Below are 22,045 nucleotides of genomic sequence, written 5' to 3'. Positions count from 1 at the left end.
TAATGTCTCCCTATTTTCAGCTACCCAATTGTTTTAATATTACAGTTAAAATTGGTTAAATGATATAAAATAAGAATCAATGAACAAAAGTGAAATTTGCAAAGAAATGTCCAAAAGTTCTTTAAAATGAATAAGAAAAATAAAATTTCTAAAAACTACAACAAATCAGTGAGTGCCTAGCTGGAAAAATGATTATAAGATCTAGATATAGAAATTTGCAGTAATTTCTGGCCCACCATAGCTAGGTGTTAACCACTTGGCAAGTGGCTTGCCTGATTGAACTCATTCCAGATGCACGCTGGGCTCAGGTTTCTTTAAACTAACTGATTCATTTTAGGGCTGAAATAAATCACAATTGAACAATTATAACACTATATAAATTAATTATGGAAATATGAACTGTAGACTGGTCTCAATCTGTATCCAGAGCTCTGTTTGTGAAGCATTTTTTTAGATGAAATGAAGAGGTATTGTCAGTCATGCAATGTCATAATTAAGTGGCAAACTGTAATTAAATATTTAAAAGCAAGACTTATAACATACAAGTTAACAATAATTTGGGCTTGTCTTTAAACTGAAATGAAAATCTACCTGAATGAAAGTTTGGTAAACGAGCTTTTGATCATGTGACCCCTTCCTACCAATAGGCGCAATAAAGGGCTAGGGTCATCTTGTGGTCATGGAACCCCTTCCTACCAATAGGGGCAGTAATGGCTAGGGGCCATTTTGTGTTCATGGATCCCCATCCTACCAATAGGGGCAATAGAGGCTAGGGTCATCTTGTGGTCATGGATCCCCTTCCTACCAATAGGGGCAGTAATGGCTAGGGCCATCTTGTGTTCATGGATCCCCTTCCTACCAATAGGGGCAATAGAGGCTAGGGTCATCTGGTGGTCATGGGACCCCTTCCTACCAATAGGGGCAGTAAAGGCTAGGGTCATCTGGTGGTCATGGGACCCCTTCCTACCAATAGGGGCAGTAATGGCTAGGGACCCCTTCCTAACAATAGGGGCAGTAAAGGCTAGGGCCATCTTGTGGTCATGGATCCCCTTCCTACCAATAGGGGCAGTAAAGGCTAGGGCCATCTTGTGTTCATGGATCCCCTTCCTACCAATAGGGGCAATAGAGGCTAGGGTCATCTTGTGGTCATGGAACCCCTTCCTACCAATAGGGGCAATAGAGGCTAGGGTCATCTTGTGGTCATGGAACCCCTTCCTACCAATAGGAGCAATAGAGGCTAGGGCCATCTTGTGGTCATGGGACCCCTTCCTACCAATAGGGGCAATAATGGCTAGGGGCCATTTTGTGGTCATGGGACCCCTTCCTACCAATAGGGGCAATAATGGCTAGGGGCCATTTTGTGGTCATGGGACCCCTTCCTAACAATAGGAGCAATAAAGACTAGGGGCCATCTTGTGTTCATGAGACCCTTCTTACCAATAGGAGCAATACTTTGTCATGTCAAACAGTATTTGGCAGAGTATTCAACATAATCATATTTGATTTTTTACCAAAAAGGAGTTTAAAGTTAAGTGCATTTTCAGATGATATCAACAGACTTGCTATGCTTTAATTGATCATTTGAAAACTTTGGAAAGACAGTCAGTGGTTAAACCAGTCATGTTAGGAACCATTGTAGTATTCTAAATTATAAATAAAAAAAATGACTGCAGGAAACCAGTCTATTTTTAATCATGTTACAGTTCAATCAAATTATATTGATATTTAATTGTTTGAAGTAAAATTTTGAAAGATGGGCTTCTCTAATTTGAATATACTTTGGCCATTGTATTGAAAACTTGAATATTTGAGATGCTAGCTTATTAAAAGCATCAATTGATTTTTCATCAATATTTTCATCATTCATTTCATAAGTAGCATGTTTAACTTACAAGAGTTTTATCATCATTATCTGCTTTGTTATAACAGAGCACTACAAAAATAGTGTATTGATAATTAAATGATTACATTTAATCTTGAAATTTAATTAAGGCATCAATCAACAGACATGAATGAAAAAACAGGCATAAATGTCTTTAAGGAGTAACTAATGTTATGAATTGTTTAAAATAATGGATTAATAGGTGAGTTTGAGTGGTAAGTCTTGTTCCCTGAGGGCATTGCATAATTATGTTTTGTTAGTAAAAGTTTATCACAGTGGCAATGATTGAAAACATGCATTGCTTTAAAAATAGTTTTTTTAAAACATTTAATAAAATGATATTTTTTAAATACGTATGCTTATGATGAATGACATCATGGCAATAGTAAATTTTGTGATAAAGTAAAACATTAGAGCACCTGCTTGTGAATGTGTAGATGTAAAAGAAAAACAAAGCATTTGAAAATAATGTTAGAGATCACTATCAGTTTAAAAACAAATTTTGAAATCCTTTGTACAGAAGCCTTATTTTTGTCAGCATTTTTAAGCTTTACACAATCCTTTTGTAGTTTAAAATTTTATAAGCACTCAAACCATACTGATTTTGCTATGATGCCCTGAGCCTTGTAGATGCTTATTTATAGACACTTATGTTATTATGTATATATGGCTCTCATTAGGCTGAATTTTTTGGGAAAAGTGTCTTCTCCCTAAAGCCAAATAAGGGAAAAGACGGGAGACTTGAAGGAAAAATGGCTTATTGTAACACCTGATACAAATACTATGCCATACCTCAAACCTCAATTAATGTTCACATTGAGCTTGTGGCTTTTACTAGATTGTTTTTTCTAAAAAAAAAGTTTTTTGGGGTAGTAAAGGTACTTTTCGGAAGTCTATTTTTTTGCAATGCCATATGTTTATTTCTTGAAACGCATCAAAAATGAAGAAAAACAAACTACAAAGTCAATCAGACTCGCCAATTACATGTACTGATAAAAAAGTGCAGGGGGCGAATCATATTTAGGTACGATCGGGATAGGGTACGAATGTCACATTCAGCTTTGTTATTTACTTGTGTTTGGATTCATAACTTTGAATTTGCTGACATTTCAGAATCAAATGACATTTAAAGTCAGTGTCCTTGATGAATAACTCACTATGAAAAACAAAATAGAACGTTGAGAAAAAAGTCCGAAAATCGTTCTGACAAAATAAATACGATACTGTGGCTACTGTAGCGGTCTCGCCGAATCATTTTATGACATTGTTGACATTAGGAAAATACTGATAGGAAACGCTGAACAAAATATTTTTGTGGTGATAAAATAAACTTTTATCATAAAAATGAAATAAAAAAATATTAATTCGATTTTAGCGCCACCTTGCCAATGTTTACAAATAATCTGCGGATGACCGTCTGCTTCAAAACTGACAAAAACAACAATGTTTAAAATGGCGTGCCTGGTTTGTACAATATACTAATAACCAATTGATTTCTAAGGTTTACGAGTGGTTTACAACATTTTTTAATGAAGTCAATCAAGTCAATATTTGATTTGCAAATACATTATATATATATTCACATCGCCATAAACAACGAACAAAATTCATTCTGAAATAATTCCTTCAACTTTATCGTATTTAACAAACGTAAACTTTTGATTATGGTTTTCACAATGTACATTCTGGTTGACTGATTGACTTTCATCAACGCTGTCCACTGGAACTGATTAAATATTTCGATGTTACTGTTTTGCGACCCAATTACTGTATCGCATTAGGACATCTATGAGACTACCAATGACTTGTGAATAATGAATACTGATGTTTTGACAGCTGTATCAGAGGCCCAATACTCCCTGATTAGCAGCGTTCTTAAATTTGCTAAACATTGTCAGCGTATGCAATATCGCTTTGATGTTACAAATGGGTGAAGTGTGGAAAATTATTAGTGACCCTTTGCTCCCCAGGCCCCTAACAACACCTGATTAAATATGTGTAAGACAATACGTTCTCGGACAAAACACCACATCTAATAAAAATGATGAAGGGGAATTCATCCATCTATAAAAAGCCGTATTATAGTCATCATGACAACAAAACATTTCTTTACTTTTTTTTTTGCAATATTTAGTTGATGATTGGTCCTATAAGGTATGTTCATCTTTTACAGGAAGCGATAGGAGATCTCTGTGATGGAAGAAGAGAGGAGCTCTTCCTCTCTGCGGAGGGGAGGTAGCCTCAGTCGCCTAGCATCTAACAGTCGTCTGGCAAATTCTACATTCGTCAGTCGTCAAAGGCAGCTGCTTGAGGGGCACGCAATAGAGGGCGGTGAGGTGAAAAAAGGTGAAAGATATAGCCCACAATTTCAGCAAACATTAAAATCTGAGGCATTACAAAACAGTGGGAGATGTCAGGGTGTTGAAGAGGATTCACCTAGAAGTGATGTGAGTACTCGCAGTGATCTTAGTGACAAAATCCTGCAAGTGGCTCATGAGATTGTGAAGGCCACTGACCAGGTCATTAACCATACTGATGGTGAAAGCTCTAATTTAGGCAAGACAGATGGGGGAATAGGAAATGCTGTAGGAAGTACCTCTGGTAGTAGAAGAGAGGCAGAAATTTGTAATAGTTTTGGATTTACTGATACTATTGTAGATTCACCAGGAACACGAAGAAAACCAATAAGAAATGTACTTGTGAAATCAAGAACAAACCCAAATTTGAATGATGTGGATGTAGCAGATAGTCAGCATCCGAGACAACAAATAAAGGACAGATTCAAAACGAGTACACCAAAACACCTTCCATCAGAAATAGCACGGAAGAACAGGCAGGTTATACAGTCACTGCGAGAGAGGCCGTTATCTGCGGGATCCTACTCAAGCAGACAACAACCCTACATTAAAAGCACTCCACCTGCGGGACTTGATACATCACTCAAACTATCCTTAAAAGGTCTCTCTGATTCAGATGAAGATGACATCGAAGACTTTGATGACAAACAGTTTAAAGACAATGAAGCTACTGGAAAGCTAGATAATTTTGCTCTTAGAGACAATCAAGTGGAGGTCAACTCACCATTTGCAAATAGAAGAGACAGTGACAGTAGTATAGTTAATGAAACATCAAGTAAACATATTCCAGTTATTAAACAGGGTTTGAAATTGAAAACATTTTCAAATGAAAGCTTATCTGAAACATCAGTTGCATCCAATGAAGTAGTAAAGACATTGAAGAGAACATCATCAGGCAGAAAATTGCCAATTCCAAATTCTAAACCTATTAGACCTTTGAAAACATGTGATTCTGAAAGCAGTTTCTTGTCCATATTGAAAGATGGAAGCACAGAGTATGTAGCATTAGATTTGCCAAAGTCTTCAAGTTTTGGTCTTTCCAGTAAATCTGATCAACTAAAGGATATAAATGGTGTAGAAACAACCATGAACAGCACAAGTAAATCATCAGTGAAGAAAAGCGCAGATAGACAGGGTGTTGGAAATAATATTCTATCAGTTGGACATGAAGGAAAAACTAATGTCAAGTCCCCATCTGGGGACAGAACAGCAAAACCTCCGTTGGAAAGAAAATCAAGCAGGGGAGTTATTCCAGGAGCTGTCCCATCTTCTCCGAGGAAGTCAGTAGCCTCCCCACGGAAAGTGTTGGCAGCCTCCCCCAGAAAACCAGCCTCACCCAGGGTGTCAGGCTCCCCAAGAGTTTCAAACTCACCCAGAGGCCTGCAGCCCTCACCCAGGGGTATTCCCATAGTACAGGCAAGGGCCTCCCCAAGAGACGCTACGGACAGAACCACTCCACGTGGACATATTGATAGAAAATCTAGCAGAGAAAATCTCAAAACTGTTGACAATACTGATCATAGAAAGAGACAAACTGGCAACTCCCAAAGTGAAGGTGCCTTGCAAAATGGAACTAATGTAGAAGTCAATACAAGGCGTAGGACATTAAGTGGTGGAAGTTTGGTCTCACCTCGACCTGGCTCTCCATTGAAGGGGCGCTCTCAGTTGGTGGTCAATGGGGCCCTGCAGGGCTCTCGTATTGAGGAGGAGCCTGTCCCATCCCGACCCCGCCTCACACGGCAGGACAGCTGCCAGCAGATGGACCTCCAGCAAGCCATTGACACATTCAGGGTGCAAGATTCCCTGGTCTCACAGGTGAAAACAATCAGGGTACAAAGGTCTCAGATACTGGTAACTACAGTATGTAAGGAAGTAGGTGTATTATGTGGTTGAGTTTTATATCCTTATTATATAGGGCTGGGAGCATATCAGTCTGCTCTCTTGTTTGCGATGGCATGGCCAACCATTTCTTATTGATTATCCCTTCTGTGGAAAGAGGGGATGGAGTGTCAAGTTGCTGTATTTTGTATAGTCTTTAAATGCTGACTTTGATTTATAAGGAATATTTATTTAATTTAATTAGCTTTTCAAACTAGTGATATGATAGGTGTATATTGAGAAATATTATCTATAGTAAGTTCAGTCACGATGAATTCCATTGTTGAATGCTAATGAAATATGAATTGATGATCTACTATTGTATATTGATTTGCCATTCCTAATTTGCGCCTGTTCTCTTTGTCTTTGTTGGCAGCAAATAGTCCTTATCAGATAGGTCTGCTTTGATTGACCAAATGACATGTATCAGGTATCAAGAGCTGGTAGCTTTGAAGTGCATTAAACTTTGTAAATAGGTAAGTGGAAGTGACCATGTTAGCTATATAAGCATGTAAGCAAACAAGGCCATTTTCAATGTAAACAATAGATACAAGGCCGGAATAGAACACTGGTGTTCCTGTGCTGGTCATTTGCCCTTTGTCGGCTGTTAAAGCTGCCTTCTGTCCTAGGTGTTTCTGTTTAAGATTTTTTTTTTGAAGTATTGATATTTGAAGGTTTGGCTATATATTTTAGTATTCTGCACTTATGCATATATATACTCTGCACTGTGATTAACGTGTAAATAAATAAACAAGAGTTCCATTCACTATTGCATTCCATTGGGGTGTGTTGGTTGTTGTGGTTCATATACTTCTACCTAGCTTTGCACAATATGCCATCATTGGTGACCCTTAATGTCTTGATAATGGGCTAGCATTTTTTTTTAAAATAATTGATTATTATAATCAAACAACGTTTAAATTGCTGAATGTGAAATTTGTTCAAGCATTTGGGCTTACACAAACCTTTCATTGAACATTAAAATCAAATTCATTTCAAAATTAGAAATGTTTTAAATGATATTGTTTCAAGATGCCAGGTTGGCACGCTGCCTTGAAACTTCTTACAATGAACAATGTTTATGGGCTTGTCAGATCGCTTTTGTTAGGAGCTTTCATTGAAGTTGAATAAACAAATTAGTATAAAAATATTTCGGAAACATGGTTATGCTTTGTCTTAATGATAAGAGTTTTAAATAAGTGTGTTTCTTGTAATAGTTTAGCTCAAGAACTACCGAGGAACCTTTACAAAGCAACTGTGGATAGTGATACAGGCTGTGTTTGGTCAATCCATGCTGGACAAATATACTCAAAGATATACCATATAGCTTTACAATGCCATCGACTACCTACACAGACAAAATATCTACCTATTTATTTGAGTATACAATGTACTATACTTTGTATGGTATGCTTGATAAGTCAACAATAAACTACCTGTGTCTTAAATTTCCGTTAGTATATACCTATTGGTTACTCATTAATGGTGGATTCATTTGGTGTGCTGTGGATTATATTGTGTTGCTTTGTGATTATGAATAATGCATAAACATGGATCCTCCTCGCCCCATCATGGTAATGCGTTACATTACCAGCAACGAGGGCATCACGTCAAGCATAAGGTTTGAATTCCTTTCTGTTTGCTAAAACATTTAATCCCTTTAAGCATTCAAAACATTAATTGGTTTAAATTGCTGCCAGTGTCTTTGCATATTGTCTGCCTTATTTTATTACCTGTGGTTGGGTCATGATCAAAAGAACAATTTTATGCCTTTAGACTTCGTATGGAATTTAAATGAAACAAGAGTTATTTGCAAGACTGTGCATTTATGAAACATGTAATTGTTTCAATTCATTACAGTTATATTTTATTTAGTGCTATACTCAGTAAAACTATTACATTAAACAACAATTATTTTGACTGTAAGCTCTAACCAACAACAATTGTTCAAAATATTTTTTGTCATAAAAAATATTGACTGAATAAGTGATTGATATATACTAAGTTATTTTTGTTCAAATAATTTGAATAGCAAAATTGGGAATGTTTCATTTGAAGAAAAACTCAACACCTTTCAATGAGTTTTGAAAATTGACTCTATTTGTGAAGAGTCATATTGAATTTGTGAAATGCTAATTTTTCCAACTCATTAGTCTTAAATTGATTTTTTTCCGTTAAATTGAATTATTTGAGATAAGTTTAATATGAATACTGTCGAATAAGCAAATGAGGAGGGTTTTTTGCAGACCAATTAATCAGAGACTATTTTGCTTTATTATCTGAACTAAAAGCTATTGTTTTTCTACTTTAAAAAAATACTAAACTGTCTTCTCAAGCTTACCATATTTATGTGCATATAATTAGAGGTATTCAGACGTTAAACATTACTTATTCAACAGTTAATGTTTCAGATATCTGTGTGATGGATCACCAAAGGCAGATTTAAAATGCAAATTAATCTGCTTGTTTCGAAATATGTATACATGAAACTTCACGTGTGTTTTGTGAAATATTGTGAAGTAACCTAAATAGTATAGGTTATCATTTATTGGGGTCTTCTTGGAAAATGAAGGTTTAAGCCCAGCACAGCTAGAAAAACATTAAATTTTCATAAATACCTCCAAATAAATGATAAAGTATATAATTGTTTACATCATTTTTGTTAACATGTTTTCATCCCAACTGCTGAAATATGTATGCACAAGACACTGAAGCAATATGAAAACATGCTGATACTACTTGTATGTGTAAAAAGTTGGTCTTGAAACAAAACAAATATTGCATTTTAAAATGTGGTTTAATTTATTAAGCAGAACCACATTATGACAAATATCCACATAATTCCACAGCACTGTCATAGAAGTTAGACCCTATGACACGGATAAGCTATTTCGTTTCAAAGTTAATGGCCAGTATAACACAAAAAACATTGGTCAACATGGATTTTAAAACTTGAACATGTTCAAAAATATTGCATCCCCATTGGTTTAAAAATGATTTTAACCATTGTAACAAATTAATGACTTAATTGAACTTATGCTGGTTGTTTACGTCCGAGTTTTTTTAAGCAATGAGATCAGGTAGGTCCGGCGGAAACATGGGCAAAAACACTTATGATGATTGTTGCATTTAGGATGTAAATGCAAAAGGTTTTTATAGGTGATATTTTCATTTTTGATGATTTTCTGTGACAATCATAATGATGTTCTTGTCTTTACATATGATTGTGAAACCATAATGGACAGCCTGAAACACTGAAATGAACCATAAATTAGACACTTGTAATAGTATTTTATATCAGCAATCCATCATAAAACATCTTAATAAGCATTAGACTTATTGTGAAGCTAGCCTTCAACTGCCCTTGAACTGTTTTTTTTTCTTTGCAACGTTAATTTTGTCATTCTTTTTGGTGTCATTTTTGCTTAGATAAAAAACAGATTTTTTTATTTTTATAAATTTTGCAATTATTTAAGTCTCTAACATGAAGTAAGTTTTTTTCTATTTCTTTATAACAGATTGCATCTGCTTTAGCAAGTGTTTATTGATGAATTTAAGCAAAGGGTTTACGTTAAAGTATTTCCGATTGGTGAAGAAAACAATAACTACTGTTTTTCTGAATATTTTTGTTCCAGTTTTGTTGGAATGTTCATGACAATAGACAACTTATCTCACTGTTTCGTGATTCCATCTTTTAATTCTTAAAACTAACACATTTGGTTTTATTCAATATGTTTCTAAAACCCATTCTTGTAATATTGTAGCATTCATAAAATCCAATTTGATACCATATTTGATTGTGGTTCTTCTTGAAACTTGTTGATATTTTATGTATCACAATATGGCTATTGTTAACAACATTGTTTTGAGGTTGGTAGTGGGACTTTATCACAGATATTCATTAAAATCTATTGTGTTTAACACGTAACATAATGGTTATCCACCTCAATTCCATGCAGATTTATAGAATATCAAATGTAGTGAAGACTGGGCAGTCTAATCACTTGTTTGCTATATTTTGCATTGTTTATTATTGGAAAGCATTGCAGTCAAACAAATTTTAAATAATAAATGTACTTCTTTTGACAATGCTTAGATGTGTTCTTGATGAACTGCCAATACTCAGGTAATACAAGTTTAGAAGTGAGTAAGCATGTGCCAATGTGTACCCTTTCTTGCTACATTTTGCAGAAAGCATTGTCATATTCTAATCCAGCACCGATACATTTCAGGCACGATCAGAGACGGAGGTGCAGTCAGAGAAGACATGGATGGATGCCGAGCGTGTGTGGCTGGTGCACAAGGGCGGGTTTGCCTCTGCCAGTCAGCTGAGGGGGGAGGGACATGGGGTGCCAGAGGGCCGTGTCAAGATCCGCCTCGACCATGGTGGTGAAATTCTGGAGGTGGATGAGGATGATGTTGAAAAGGTCAGTGATTTTATTATTGCTCTTGAAAAGAAAATATATTATCTGTAAATGATCAATAAATGCTCAAGTTGAACTGTTGAAATAAATGTGATCAATGTCTCTAAGTTAATGTAGTACAGTGGAAACTCACTAAACCAGATCTCCACAAAACCGGAAATCTCGGGATACCGGACTTTTTTAAGAGTCCCGGTTTTCCCCTTCTATTTTCAATGTAAAAAAATCCCTATAAAAACCGGAACCCCCGATTTCCGGATACCGGACAAAAAATCGAGAAAATTTGTTAGTTGTCAACGTAATTTTGCCTCACAAAACTGGACGTTTATTTGTTCAAACATGTCAAAATAATTTTGTGTATTAGTAATTCGCGAATCATGTGTCACTTTGTTTTGACAGCTGGTGTGTCGTTAAATATTACACCTGTGATGTTGTGTTAACTCGATAATCGATAATGATGATTGCGCTGTGGATTGACTGTCGCGCGATAATCAAACTTGTGAAAAGAAAATTGATTGAAACATTAATTTGTTTGTTGCAGAAAATAAAGAACTCAAGTCAAGTCAAGTCAAACACCGTTTATTCCCTCATACCATACACATGGCAAATGAGGTCATATACAAAACATATATACATACATGGCGGCAGATACATTGTAAATTTCTAACTACAATTTATATGATACCCAACTACAAAAGGTTATTTAGTGATCATTTTGAAGGGTTGTTTTATCTAAAGACTTCTATCATTGAATCAAATTAGAGTGGTGCGTTAATTAAACTATCAAACATACTAAACAAACATTAAATTACGCGAGTTGTTTTATATCAAGACTTGGAAAAAAGATGATTATAAAAACGCAGAAATGTTTAATTATGCTTATCACTTTTGCAAGTGCTTTAATCATGTCCCAACCTTCGTCTATACTTCGGAGAATTGAACTGTCCCTAGAGGGCAAAATCCTTTAAAGGTTAACTCAGTTAATATTTTGAGTAAACTTACTCCGTACATCAAATCCTCACTAAACCGGAATCCTCACTAAACCGGAAATTTTGCCCAGTCCAGACCTTGTCCGGTTTAGTGAGTTTCCACTGTACCATCAATGCTTTGCAGTTATTTGACATATTGCAATTGTACCAACAAGTCAGTCCACCGGGTTTTTTTTGCAGACCAATCCTCCCCAACTGGACCGTGCAGAGGACCTTGCCCTGCTGAGATTTCTGAATGAGTCAAGCTCCCTGCACACAGTCCGTCAGCGGTACGGGGGTAACCTCATACACACATATGGCGGACCTTCGCTCATCATTGTCAACCCCATGCAGCCTCTTCAGATATACTCAGAAAAGGTGAATTTATAATCAATAATTGTATGTACTACAACTGTAGTGTGAACATGAATGTAAATTAAAGACAGTGAAAAAGGACAGCAGTATTAATTTACTGGGAAATTCAAGTGACAAGGATTTTTGAAAATGGTTTAAGATTGATTTTAAGAAAAACATCTCTTGAGTTCATTATAATGTGGCTAACAAACCTTGTTTTCACTCCCGTAGGTAATTCAGATGTTCAAGGGCTGCAAGCAGGAGGACATGCCCCCACACATCTTTGCTTCTGCTCAGATTGCGTACAGGGAGATGCTGAACACGCGCCAGGATCAGTCTCTGGTTCTGACGGGGCGCAGTGGTGGCGGCAAGTCATACAATGCCCATCACCTGCTCCATTACCTCGCCACAAGTGCTGGGTCTGTTGGCGGGGTCCTTACTGGTAAGGGGGCCTTTGATAATGTTATTGGCTGTGCCTGGATTCCTAGTTGGCCTTGTTGATGTCAAGGGAAGGGTGTCTTCAAAATTTTGTTATTCTCACAGTCTGGTTTCAAAATGTCTTAAACATGATACTTTCTGCATGATTTTGACCACTGTTATGTTTTCAGCAAGAATAATAGTAGGGTGAGTTCAGAGGAAATTGCCTTCCATAGGATTACATCTAACTCATGTCTGATTGTGAATGTCTTTCAAATCAAACAAAGCTGGCATATAATTAAAATTCTTCTTACAGTTGACAAATTGAATGCAGTAACAGTGTTGTTAGAGGCCTTTGGCAACAGCCGCACAATCTTGAACACCTCAGCCAGCAGATTTGCTCAACTCACAACCATGGACTTCGACCACAATGGCCAGATTGTCTCTGCAGCCATACAGGTAACAGTGGTTGGTCTATCATTGTAGACAACACTAAGCAAAATCTACAACACTAAGCAAAATGTGAACTTGATAATGGAGTTACTTATCAATCTTATTATGGTTTTCATATGCTTAACATATAATTGGAAAACCAATGGGCGAGTAGCTCACAGTGTCCACAAAAGTTGTCTGTTCATTAACAATCACCAAAATTGGTCAGCATGTTTGTGAAAAAGTTCAATAACAAACCAGTAAGACCAAGTCATTTCAGAGTTATGGCCCTTCAATTAACACAAAAATACGAAATTGAAAAAGTCCCTTTTCTAATTGTGTAAAGTGTACACCAATGATTATCCAGCTTTGAGTCCTAAAAGCAGGTGGCACATATTTTGTGATAGTTGGCTCATGTTAATAATCTTATGACCAATTTAAAACTATTTCTGACTTGGAAGATTTAAAGCAGTTAGAATTGAATTTGTGTAGTTTTGAAAATCGGTATGTAAGACCAATAAATTGAGCTTTTAGCAAAATATAAAATTGAAGTCCATGTTTTTTTTGCAGGTGTTGTTGTTTGAAAAGACACGTGTGGTCCGGCGGCCGGAGGGAGAGCCCACTTTCCATGTGTTCTACCAGCTGCTGGCTGGTGTAGATTCCAAACTTAGGTAACCAAAATGACCTGCTTCATCAGCTTAATCTTATGTTTTGGGCAAAACTGATAAAATTAAGATATTAAGATGGTTTTGTGTGTTATCTTATTTAGAATAGTTAAGTCATGGATCACACTCTACAAAATCTCTTTACAAAAAAGTTTCACAAGTTTAAGGATTTGGGTTTTAATATTAAATGATGAAATTCTCTAACTGTGGTTTTATTGAACTTGCACATACATAATCATGTGCTGAAAGAGACACAATTTTACCTTCCAGATCTGAGCTCCAGCTGAACAATTTGTCGGACCCAAATCTTTTCATGACTCCTCTGCAAAAGGTAATGATTGCCAAAGTTGACTTATTGTAAAAACTTTTAAACATTTATAGAATTACATTCCAGAAACATTATTTAGTTATGTTGTGGAGATTGATAAATTTCGAATGTTTTAAACTTTTTTTCATAAATTTACTGAAACAAATGTCACTTCCACCACAAACTTTACCTGTAGTCTATTCTATATGGTTTAAAAAATGATGATAGTCGAGTTTTTCTTGAAACATATTGGAACATTGTGAACAGGCAGAGGATAAGCAAAGAGCTATGCAATACTGGGCACGAATCTATGCTGCCATGGAGAAGGTTGGCATGACTGAGGAGGAGATTAGATCCATATGCTCTGTTCTTGCAGCCATTTACCACCTTGGGGTAGCCGGTGCTTCTAAAGGTATGATTTCCATTCTACAGTGATGTATACATTCTCAGTGTACACCTAGTCCTATATTTCGAATATTTCAATAGAGATCTGGTGCAAAGACAACCATGAAAAAAAACAAAAACAAACTGACATGCTGCTTAATGAGATTGTTACTATGTCAGGAAACAACAACAAGGGTCAGTTTGCTCGCCCAGCTGGTGCCCAGAAGGCTGCCTCCCTGCTTGGAATCTCCCCAGAGGAACTGGCCCGGAACATTTTCTCCTCCTCGGGCACTGCCACCCTTGGGCGTACCACCTCCATGAGAAACAGCCCTGCCGACAAGGGTGCTGAGGCCAACACAACTGCCATGGAGGCCCTGGAGGGATTTGTTATAGGACTGTACTCTGATGTCTTTAATGCCATTGTGTCACTTATCAACAGGTACTGTTCTGCTTTAATTGTTAGCAATTGGTAATTAGTCTTTTGTTATGTTAATACTTCTGTGTCTCGTTCATCATGAATTATTATTTAAATAGTGTACAAGCCAAAATCAAGCATTTTATTCTAGAGTGGTTGAACAAAGAGAGTAAATTATCTTCTTATTAATATAGGACCATGATAAGGTATCACTTACATGTTGTTGTATAAGGATTGTGTGTGTTTAAGATCCTTGTCATCAAACTTCCGGTCAATGTCATCCATTACTGTGGTGGACAGCCCGGGCTTCCAGAACCCTGCAACGTGTGGGCGACAGACAGGTGCGAGCTTTGAGGACCTCTGTCACAACTACACGCAGGAGAAACTCCAGCTTCTCTTTCATGAACTTGTATTCACAACACCACAGGACAGATACAGCCAGGTTTTTTTGCGACTATTATTTTGAGTAAAGGGGAACAACTGTTTTAACTTTTGATAACTTAAACAATAATTTGAAAATGTGTTAGTCTCTTTAAAAATATTATTTTCAGCTGCACTTGATATATCATGTTTCCTTATGAATTCTTTTGAAGTACACCTGCAGCAAAGTATCATTATTTTGGACATTCATTTTCACAATGAAACACTGATTTTAGGAAAACATTGAGTGTGACTTTGAGTTTGTGACTACTTCTCCGGCTGCAATGGTGTCCCTGATAGAGAAACCTTCACAACAGTCCTTGGTATGTGTAGTTTTTAGTTCCTTTACAATGGTTAGTGCTGTATTATTGTTAGTGTACAGCTATGTTTCTCTTACAAAGTACTGCTACTTTTTGTGTGTGTTGTAAGATTTTTATGATATTCTGAAATATATATACCTTATTGAAATAAATAAAAAGAAATACTGTTATATTTTTAACTCTCAATGCAAGAAAAGAATATTATATTGAAGGAAATACTGATACACATACGTATGGCTCTCTGGCGTATCTTCAAAAACATCTAAAAAAAGCTCTATTGTTGATTGGGTGGTTGAAAGAAAAAACTGCTTCATTTAACATGTGAATTGTGATTATATTTGCTAGCTGTATCAGGTACTTGTATTCACTTTCCCTTGTTCGAACACATTGCTTTGCAGACACAAACTGTAAACTGTTGTAGGCCACTTGTGCCATGAAAGTTGCTTAAAGAATTATACATGTAGTTTAGAAAACAAAACAATTATTGTTGCTAGCATATGTTTATCTATTTGTAGAATTATTGTATTATTTTATGTAGTTATATAGGCTGCTTTATTATCTATTGACAATCAGGGATATTTTTGTAGACCTTAAATCATTTATGAAAATGTACAAATGCAAAATTGGATGATAATTATAGATTCCTTTAAATTTACATTTTCATATTTAGAAACAGGCGACCTACTCTACAAATTAAATTGTTTTGACTTAAAAGTTTCAATGCTTTCATATTAATCAGATGTTTTATATGATGCTAAGAATATCATAGAGGCATTGTGATTGGGATATTTTCATAGATGTCACTGTCCAAAAAGCTTTTATATTGTGTCAAGGCCATGCTGCTATTTAAGATGTGTATGTTGCTGTTTTTCTGCCACAGAGGAGACTCCCCCTTCACGGGTTTTTTGTTGTCTTAACACACAGGGGTGTATATTGTGTTCACACACAGCGTCGTATGTCTGTGTTCACACACAGGGGTGTATATTGTGTTGACAAACAGTGTCATATGTCTGTGTTGACACACAGGGGTGTTTATTGTGTTGACACACAGGGGTGTGTATTGTGTCGACACACAATGTCGTATGTCTTTGTTGACACACAGGGGTGTATATTGTGTTGACACACAGGGTTTTATATTGTGTTGACACACAGTGTTATATGTCTGTGTTGACACACAGTGTCGTATGTCTGTGTTGACACAAAGCCTGTTCAATTCCAGACTGCCAGTCCCATATATGTGAGCAGCTTTCCTTGTTTTCACCTTACATGTCCTTCCTAGAGTTATTTCCCTGTAGTTCCTTAATTCATTCCAATTTACTTTGTGTATGTTTTCCTAGTTCACTTCTTTTTAAAATCACTGTATTCTGTTGTTTTGTTGTCCATTTAAGACTTTTATGTGTTTGCTGATTTAAAAGCTGAGAGGAACTACATGTATGCATTCATGTCATAATCCCAAGCAGGGGCAAAAATCTACAGAAATTTTGATCCCTCCCAGGTCTCCCGGCAGGTGAAGATTGTTCCCTGGAATTTTAAACAAAATAAAGAAACAAAATTATATATTTATTATATTAAATATATGCTTTCTGGTGGTTAATAGAGTTTTATCAGTGAAATAAAATTAATATTTCACTGTTTCAAACAGTGAAAGTATCAATTTCATATTTTCCACCGTTATGAAATTTTAGCCAGGCCTGAGTTCAACATCGAATGTCAGCACGCACAAGGCTGGTACTCAATTTCAACCACATCATTTCAAAATTGACATTATATACATGCGCATACAAATTGGCACTTTTTTCAAACAAAGTGTTATCAAATGACATTAACTTTAATTTATGGCATATGATAAAAAGAAAAATTGTTTCAGTGTAAGATAGCAATGTATTTCACCTTGTGAATACTAAAAGTAATATATTCATTCGAAGCTAGACCATTAAATTTTGGTGCTCACTCGGTGAAATATATTATGATCTTTCACTGAAACAATTACCCTCAATATATGTATATTTATTTTTTTAGGGAAATTTTACAAGAGGCAATAATGAGAAAGTGAAACCACAGTGAGTGAAACTGAATGCAAACAAACAACTCCACAAGGGAGAAAATGACTTCATGAATTACAATGAACATGTAGGGTTTTTTTTAAATGCCAAAAGGAAAAATGATTATCAACTTTACAAGTAATGATTAATTAATTTTAATAATGATCAAAGGCAAACAATAATAACTTTTTTGAAAATAGAAGAAATAAACAATATTTATAATAATTATTTCAATCTCTTTAAGTCTGAAAGTCATTATTTCTGATAGTAAGCAGATTTTTTTAATTGACTTTGGAGGAAGGTAAGCCAATTAAATTGCCTCTAACATATATTTTTTTCTATGGCATATTTTGTTCTGCAAGTGCATTACAATATACAGTATTTGCATATAACATCACAATGTCTCATCAGTTAAGAAGCATAAACAAAAAAACATCTATATGAAGAAAAAGGTAAAAATATGTGATAATGTTGATGGAGCAAATTTCCTTTTAATGTCCAAATCCCCTGGAATGGTCTCCAGAAATATGGCATGTATGCTCGGATGTTTTATGTATTATGATATCCTTGAATTTATTATGCCCCCCTTCGAAGAAGAGGGGTATATTGCTTTGCACAGGCATGTCGGTATGTCGGTCGGTCCGTCGGTAGACCAAAGCTTGTCCGAGTGATAACTCAACAATTCCTGGACGTATGGTCATCAAACTTCACATGAAGGTTGGGCCTGACCAGTAGATGACCCCTATTGATTTTGGGGGTCATCGGGTCAAAGGTCAAGGTCACAGTGACCTTTAATGGTAAAATAATTTTAAAGCTTGTCCGAGTGATAACTCAACAATGCCTGCACCCATGGCCCTCAAGCTTGACATGGAGGTTGGGCCTGATCAGTAGATGACCCCTATTGTTTTTGGGGGTCATCAGGCCAAAGGTCAAGGTCACAGTGACCTTGAATGGTAAAAGGTTGTCCGAGTGATAACGTGACAATGCCTGCACCCATGGCCCTCAAACTTGACTTGGAGGTTGGGCCTGACCAGTAGCTGACCCCTATTGTTTTTTGGGCTCAATGGGTCAAAGGTCAAGGTCACAGTGACCTTGAATGGTAAAAGGTTGTTCGAGTGATAACTCAACAATGCCTGCACCCATGGCCCTCAAACTTGACTTGTAGGTTGGGCCTGACCAGTAGATGACCCCTATTGTTTTGGGGGGTCATTGGGCCAAAGGTCAAGGTCACAGTGACCTTGAATGGTAAAAGGTTGTCCGATTGATAACTCAACAATGCCTGCACCCATGGCCCTCAAACTTGACTTGGAGAATTGGCCTGACCAGGAGATGACCCCTATGGTTTTTGGGGGTCATCTGGCCAAAGGTCAAGGTCACAGTGACCTGGAATGGTAAAAGGTTGTCCGAGTGATAACTCGACAATGCCTGCACCCATGGCCGTCAAACTTGACTTGGAGGTTGGGGCTGGCCAGAAGATGGTCCCTATTGATTTAAGGGGTCATTGGGCCAAAGGTCAAGGTCACAGTGACCTGGAATGGTAAAAGTTTATCCGAGTGATAACTTGACAATGGCTGCACCCATGGCCCTCAAACTTGATTTGGAGGTTGAGCCTGGCCAGAAGATTGTCCCTATTAATTTTAGGAGTCATTGGGCCAAAGGTCAAGGTCACAGTGACCTTGAATGATAAAAGGTTGTCCAAGTGATAACTCAACAATGCCTGCACCCATGGCCCTCAAACTTGACATGGAGGTTGGGCCTGACCAGTAGATGACCCCTATTGATTTTAGGGGTCAAAGGTCAAGGTCACAGTGACCTTGAAAGCAAACTCGACAATTCTTGGACCTATGGTCATTAAACTTGACATGAAGGTTGCGCCTGCCAAGTAGATGACCCCTATCGACTTTGGGGGTCATCAGGCCAAAGGTCAATGTCACAGTAACCTTTAATGCAAAAAAGTTAACAAATCTTCCCCCAATGATATCTCGACAATGCCTGAACCTATGATCATTAAACTTGACATGGATGTTAAGCCTGACCAGTAGATCACCATTATTGATTTTAGGATTCATAGAGCCAAAGGTCAAGGTCACAGTGATCTTGAATGGTAAAAGGTTGTCCGAGTGATAACTCAACAATGCCTGAACCCATGGCCTCCAAACTTGACTTGGAGTTGCATCTGACTTGTAGATGACCCCTTATGATTTAAGGGGTCATCGGGTCAAAGGTCAAGGTCACAGTGACCTTGAACGAAAAAAACTTGTCTTTTGATAACTTGACAATGCCTGCACCCATGGCCCTCAAACTTGACATTTAGGTTTCTGGTGACCAGCTAATGACTCTGGATTTTGAGTTCATAGAGTCAAAGGTCATGACGGTCATAACACACTTTATCCTCACACTTTAATGGTCATAATCTTAAAACAGCAACAAATCAGCTGTCATTTCGGTCCATGCATATTTCATTCAATTGTCCATATCATCCTGACAACATGGCGCTCAGGGGGGGCATAATGTTTGACAAACATCTCTTGTTTGATTTTAGTTTTCATAGCAATAAATATGTCAATAACTTTTTTCGTATTTGTGCCTAAAATTGTTTTGATATTTCGCCAACTTAGCCCTGTTTAATGAATCCCCCAGAATACTACCAAAATCCCCTGAATTTTCAGCCTTTGTGAACAAATCCCCTGGAATGGTCTCCAGAATAACGACATGAATGATGTATGTTATACTTCTTAAACATGAATGTTATCCTCAAATATTTGGAATGAAACTTAGGAAAACTGTTTAATAGTTTGTTAATGCCTTTTTTCTAAATATTTTACTTTTTGCACTGCTGCAGCAGCCCGTAAAGAAGAATCAAATAAAACAAGAATTAATGCTACTACAGTAGAGAAAGTTTTTTGAAGTACTTGAATATTTGCTACAAGCTTATAAAGCAATCTATTTTATTTTTCTTTAGCTTTGCACCATAAAATCATTTAAGGCTTATGTATGTTAATTTGCCATGCTCAAGAGCATAGATATACAGACTTTCTTGCTTTGTTTTATGTTCTTTTTTAAAGGAATTTCTTGTACAGTACTTTTGTATATTGTTGTTTCGACATTGAATAAATGAAAACATTTATCTATGCAGTGTGCGAAATTAACTTTTTTAATGTGGAAGCCAAAGGGGCTTCAGGTTTTGAGATTACTGTAGCCGAGCCAAATTTCCGTAGCCATGTAGTTTACAGAAAAAATGGGGAATCTTTATGAGTGCTTTATATGGTTAAAGACAAGGAATGATATTAAAACTGCACAACATTTTACTTTATTCAATTAGAGATGCAAGTGTGGGGTGGGGGGCTGGTTCTGCCAACCAGTGTTGCAGGGGTGGGGGTATTGGTGTGTGTGGGTGGGTGGGGGGGACGGGCCAGTCAACATATGCTGCATCATTTTCAGATTTATTGGTAACTACATAAAGTTTATTTAAAAAAAACAACACTAAATAGTCAGAAAAATTGTTTTCAAACAGTAAAGTATAGATAAATAGCAACCTGATATTTTTTTTAATCAACAAAGCCCATAATTTCATCACCAGTCAGGCTATCTTAAAGTAGGAGTAATTTTTTTGTCGCCTCTAGCGATTGGGCTAATGTTAATTTCGCACACTGCTATGTGAATTACCATGTTCAGATTACTATATATACAATTTGGTTTGATTTCTGAGAAACACCTTATATTTTTGCTAATTAGCTCAAGCGACCATCCAGCTACTATGAGGACACAAATCATTCCCATTCAGTAGATGGCACCACGAGGTCCTCTGAACAGTATCATAGAAGCACCAGCAATCCAAGCTTTAACTCTAAAATACCTGTGAAAGTGACCTCGTTAAAATGCAACCAGCATTTAAACCCAACCTCCCCCACAGCTCGCAATCAACATGGCAACCATTTTGGTGACCATGAAGAGGTATCCATGTCGGGTCAAGGTCAATGTTGCTTGATGTGATGTTCACCAGAGAAGAGTGCTAGGGGTTTGATTATGACCTTGGTGTTTCATCACTGAGCAAGCTTTAACTTCCTTACAGGGGACATACTTTTGCAGTGCTGTTGTTTCACTTCATTAGCCCAGACCTAGTTAGTTAATGATGGTACAGGTACATGTTCCTGAATGTTGTGGGGTAAATTAATGCAGGTTATAAGTAGAAAGGCGAAGGGCTAACACTTGTCAACTGTGTGGAATTCTGTCTCTTTTTTCAGGCGCACGTCTCCTGTTTGTATTTTTGCACAGTGAATGGCAAAACTCTATACTGCAGTGTTTGAAAATATATTTTTTTAATTTACATTTTTTTTAACTCTGACCTTTCAGAAAGTGACCTTCTTTTAAGCATGGAAATAAATCAGAACGGTAAAACCTAACAAATTTAAATATAATTAAATAATATATTTTATAGAATAAAATTTTATGTGTGGATAATAACTAAATGAATATCACAGGATCTTTATTTATAAATTTGCTATAGAATAGAAAAATATCCTTGCAGGTACGAACATCAACGCCAGAGGTCCGTGAGGCAGAAAAGAAAGGGTTGCTATGGATACTGGATGAGGAGGCCATCTTCCCTGGGGCGACAGAGGACACATTTATGGAACGATTCTTCACCTACCATGGGGAACAGAAGGTCAAACGTACGTATCATACCACAAGCTGATGAAACAAATATAAAATGCACTTTTTTTTTTTCATTTTAAGCTGTTTATAATTGATATGCATGAATGAAAATGGAAACTTCATGTAC

General features: G+C 36.7%; 1 protein-coding gene across 13 annotated transcripts in view; it reads left to right on the top strand.

Annotated features, from left to right (window-relative positions):
- LOC128231457 (unconventional myosin-XVIIIa-like) overlaps nucleotides 1–22,045 on the top strand; it is a 69,705-nt gene that overhangs the window by 14,801 nt on the left and 32,859 nt on the right. For 3 of the 13 annotated variants that reach the window (XM_052944301.1, XM_052944299.1, XM_052944297.1), the window contains exons 2-16: nucleotides 4,056–6,054; nucleotides 10,350–10,544; nucleotides 11,708–11,884; nucleotides 12,092–12,302; nucleotides 12,594–12,736; nucleotides 13,280–13,380; nucleotides 13,645–13,705; nucleotides 13,949–14,093; nucleotides 14,246–14,504; nucleotides 14,730–14,922; nucleotides 15,137–15,223; nucleotides 17,240–17,280; nucleotides 19,932–19,983; nucleotides 20,998–21,216; nucleotides 21,791–21,935. In XM_052944301.1, coding sequence (XP_052800261.1) covers nucleotides 4,078–6,054; nucleotides 10,350–10,544; nucleotides 11,708–11,884; nucleotides 12,092–12,302; nucleotides 12,594–12,736; nucleotides 13,280–13,380; nucleotides 13,645–13,705; nucleotides 13,949–14,093; nucleotides 14,246–14,504; nucleotides 14,730–14,922; nucleotides 15,137–15,223; nucleotides 17,240–17,280; nucleotides 19,932–19,983; nucleotides 20,998–21,216; nucleotides 21,791–21,935 — 4,006 coding nt within the window. In that variant the 5' untranslated portion in view covers nucleotides 4,056–4,077. Of the gene's footprint in view, nucleotides 1–1,994; nucleotides 2,098–4,055; nucleotides 6,055–7,591; nucleotides 7,739–10,349; nucleotides 10,545–11,707; nucleotides 11,885–12,091; nucleotides 12,303–12,593; nucleotides 12,737–13,279; nucleotides 13,381–13,644; nucleotides 13,706–13,948; nucleotides 14,094–14,245; nucleotides 14,505–14,729; nucleotides 14,923–15,136; nucleotides 15,224–16,439; nucleotides 16,458–17,239; nucleotides 17,281–19,931; nucleotides 19,984–20,997; nucleotides 21,217–21,790; nucleotides 21,936–22,045 lie in introns of those variants that run through there. The other 10 variants (XM_052944307.1, XM_052944308.1, XM_052944298.1 and 7 more) reach the window with 9 other exon arrangements.

This window comes from Mya arenaria, chromosome 4 (assembly GCF_026914265.1).
Source record: "Mya arenaria isolate MELC-2E11 chromosome 4, ASM2691426v1".
Taxonomy (NCBI): Eukaryota; Metazoa; Mollusca; class Bivalvia; order Myida; family Myidae; genus Mya; species Mya arenaria.
The sequence above is the reverse complement of the archived record's forward strand: the minus strand, read 5'-3'. Positions and strand labels throughout refer to the sequence as shown.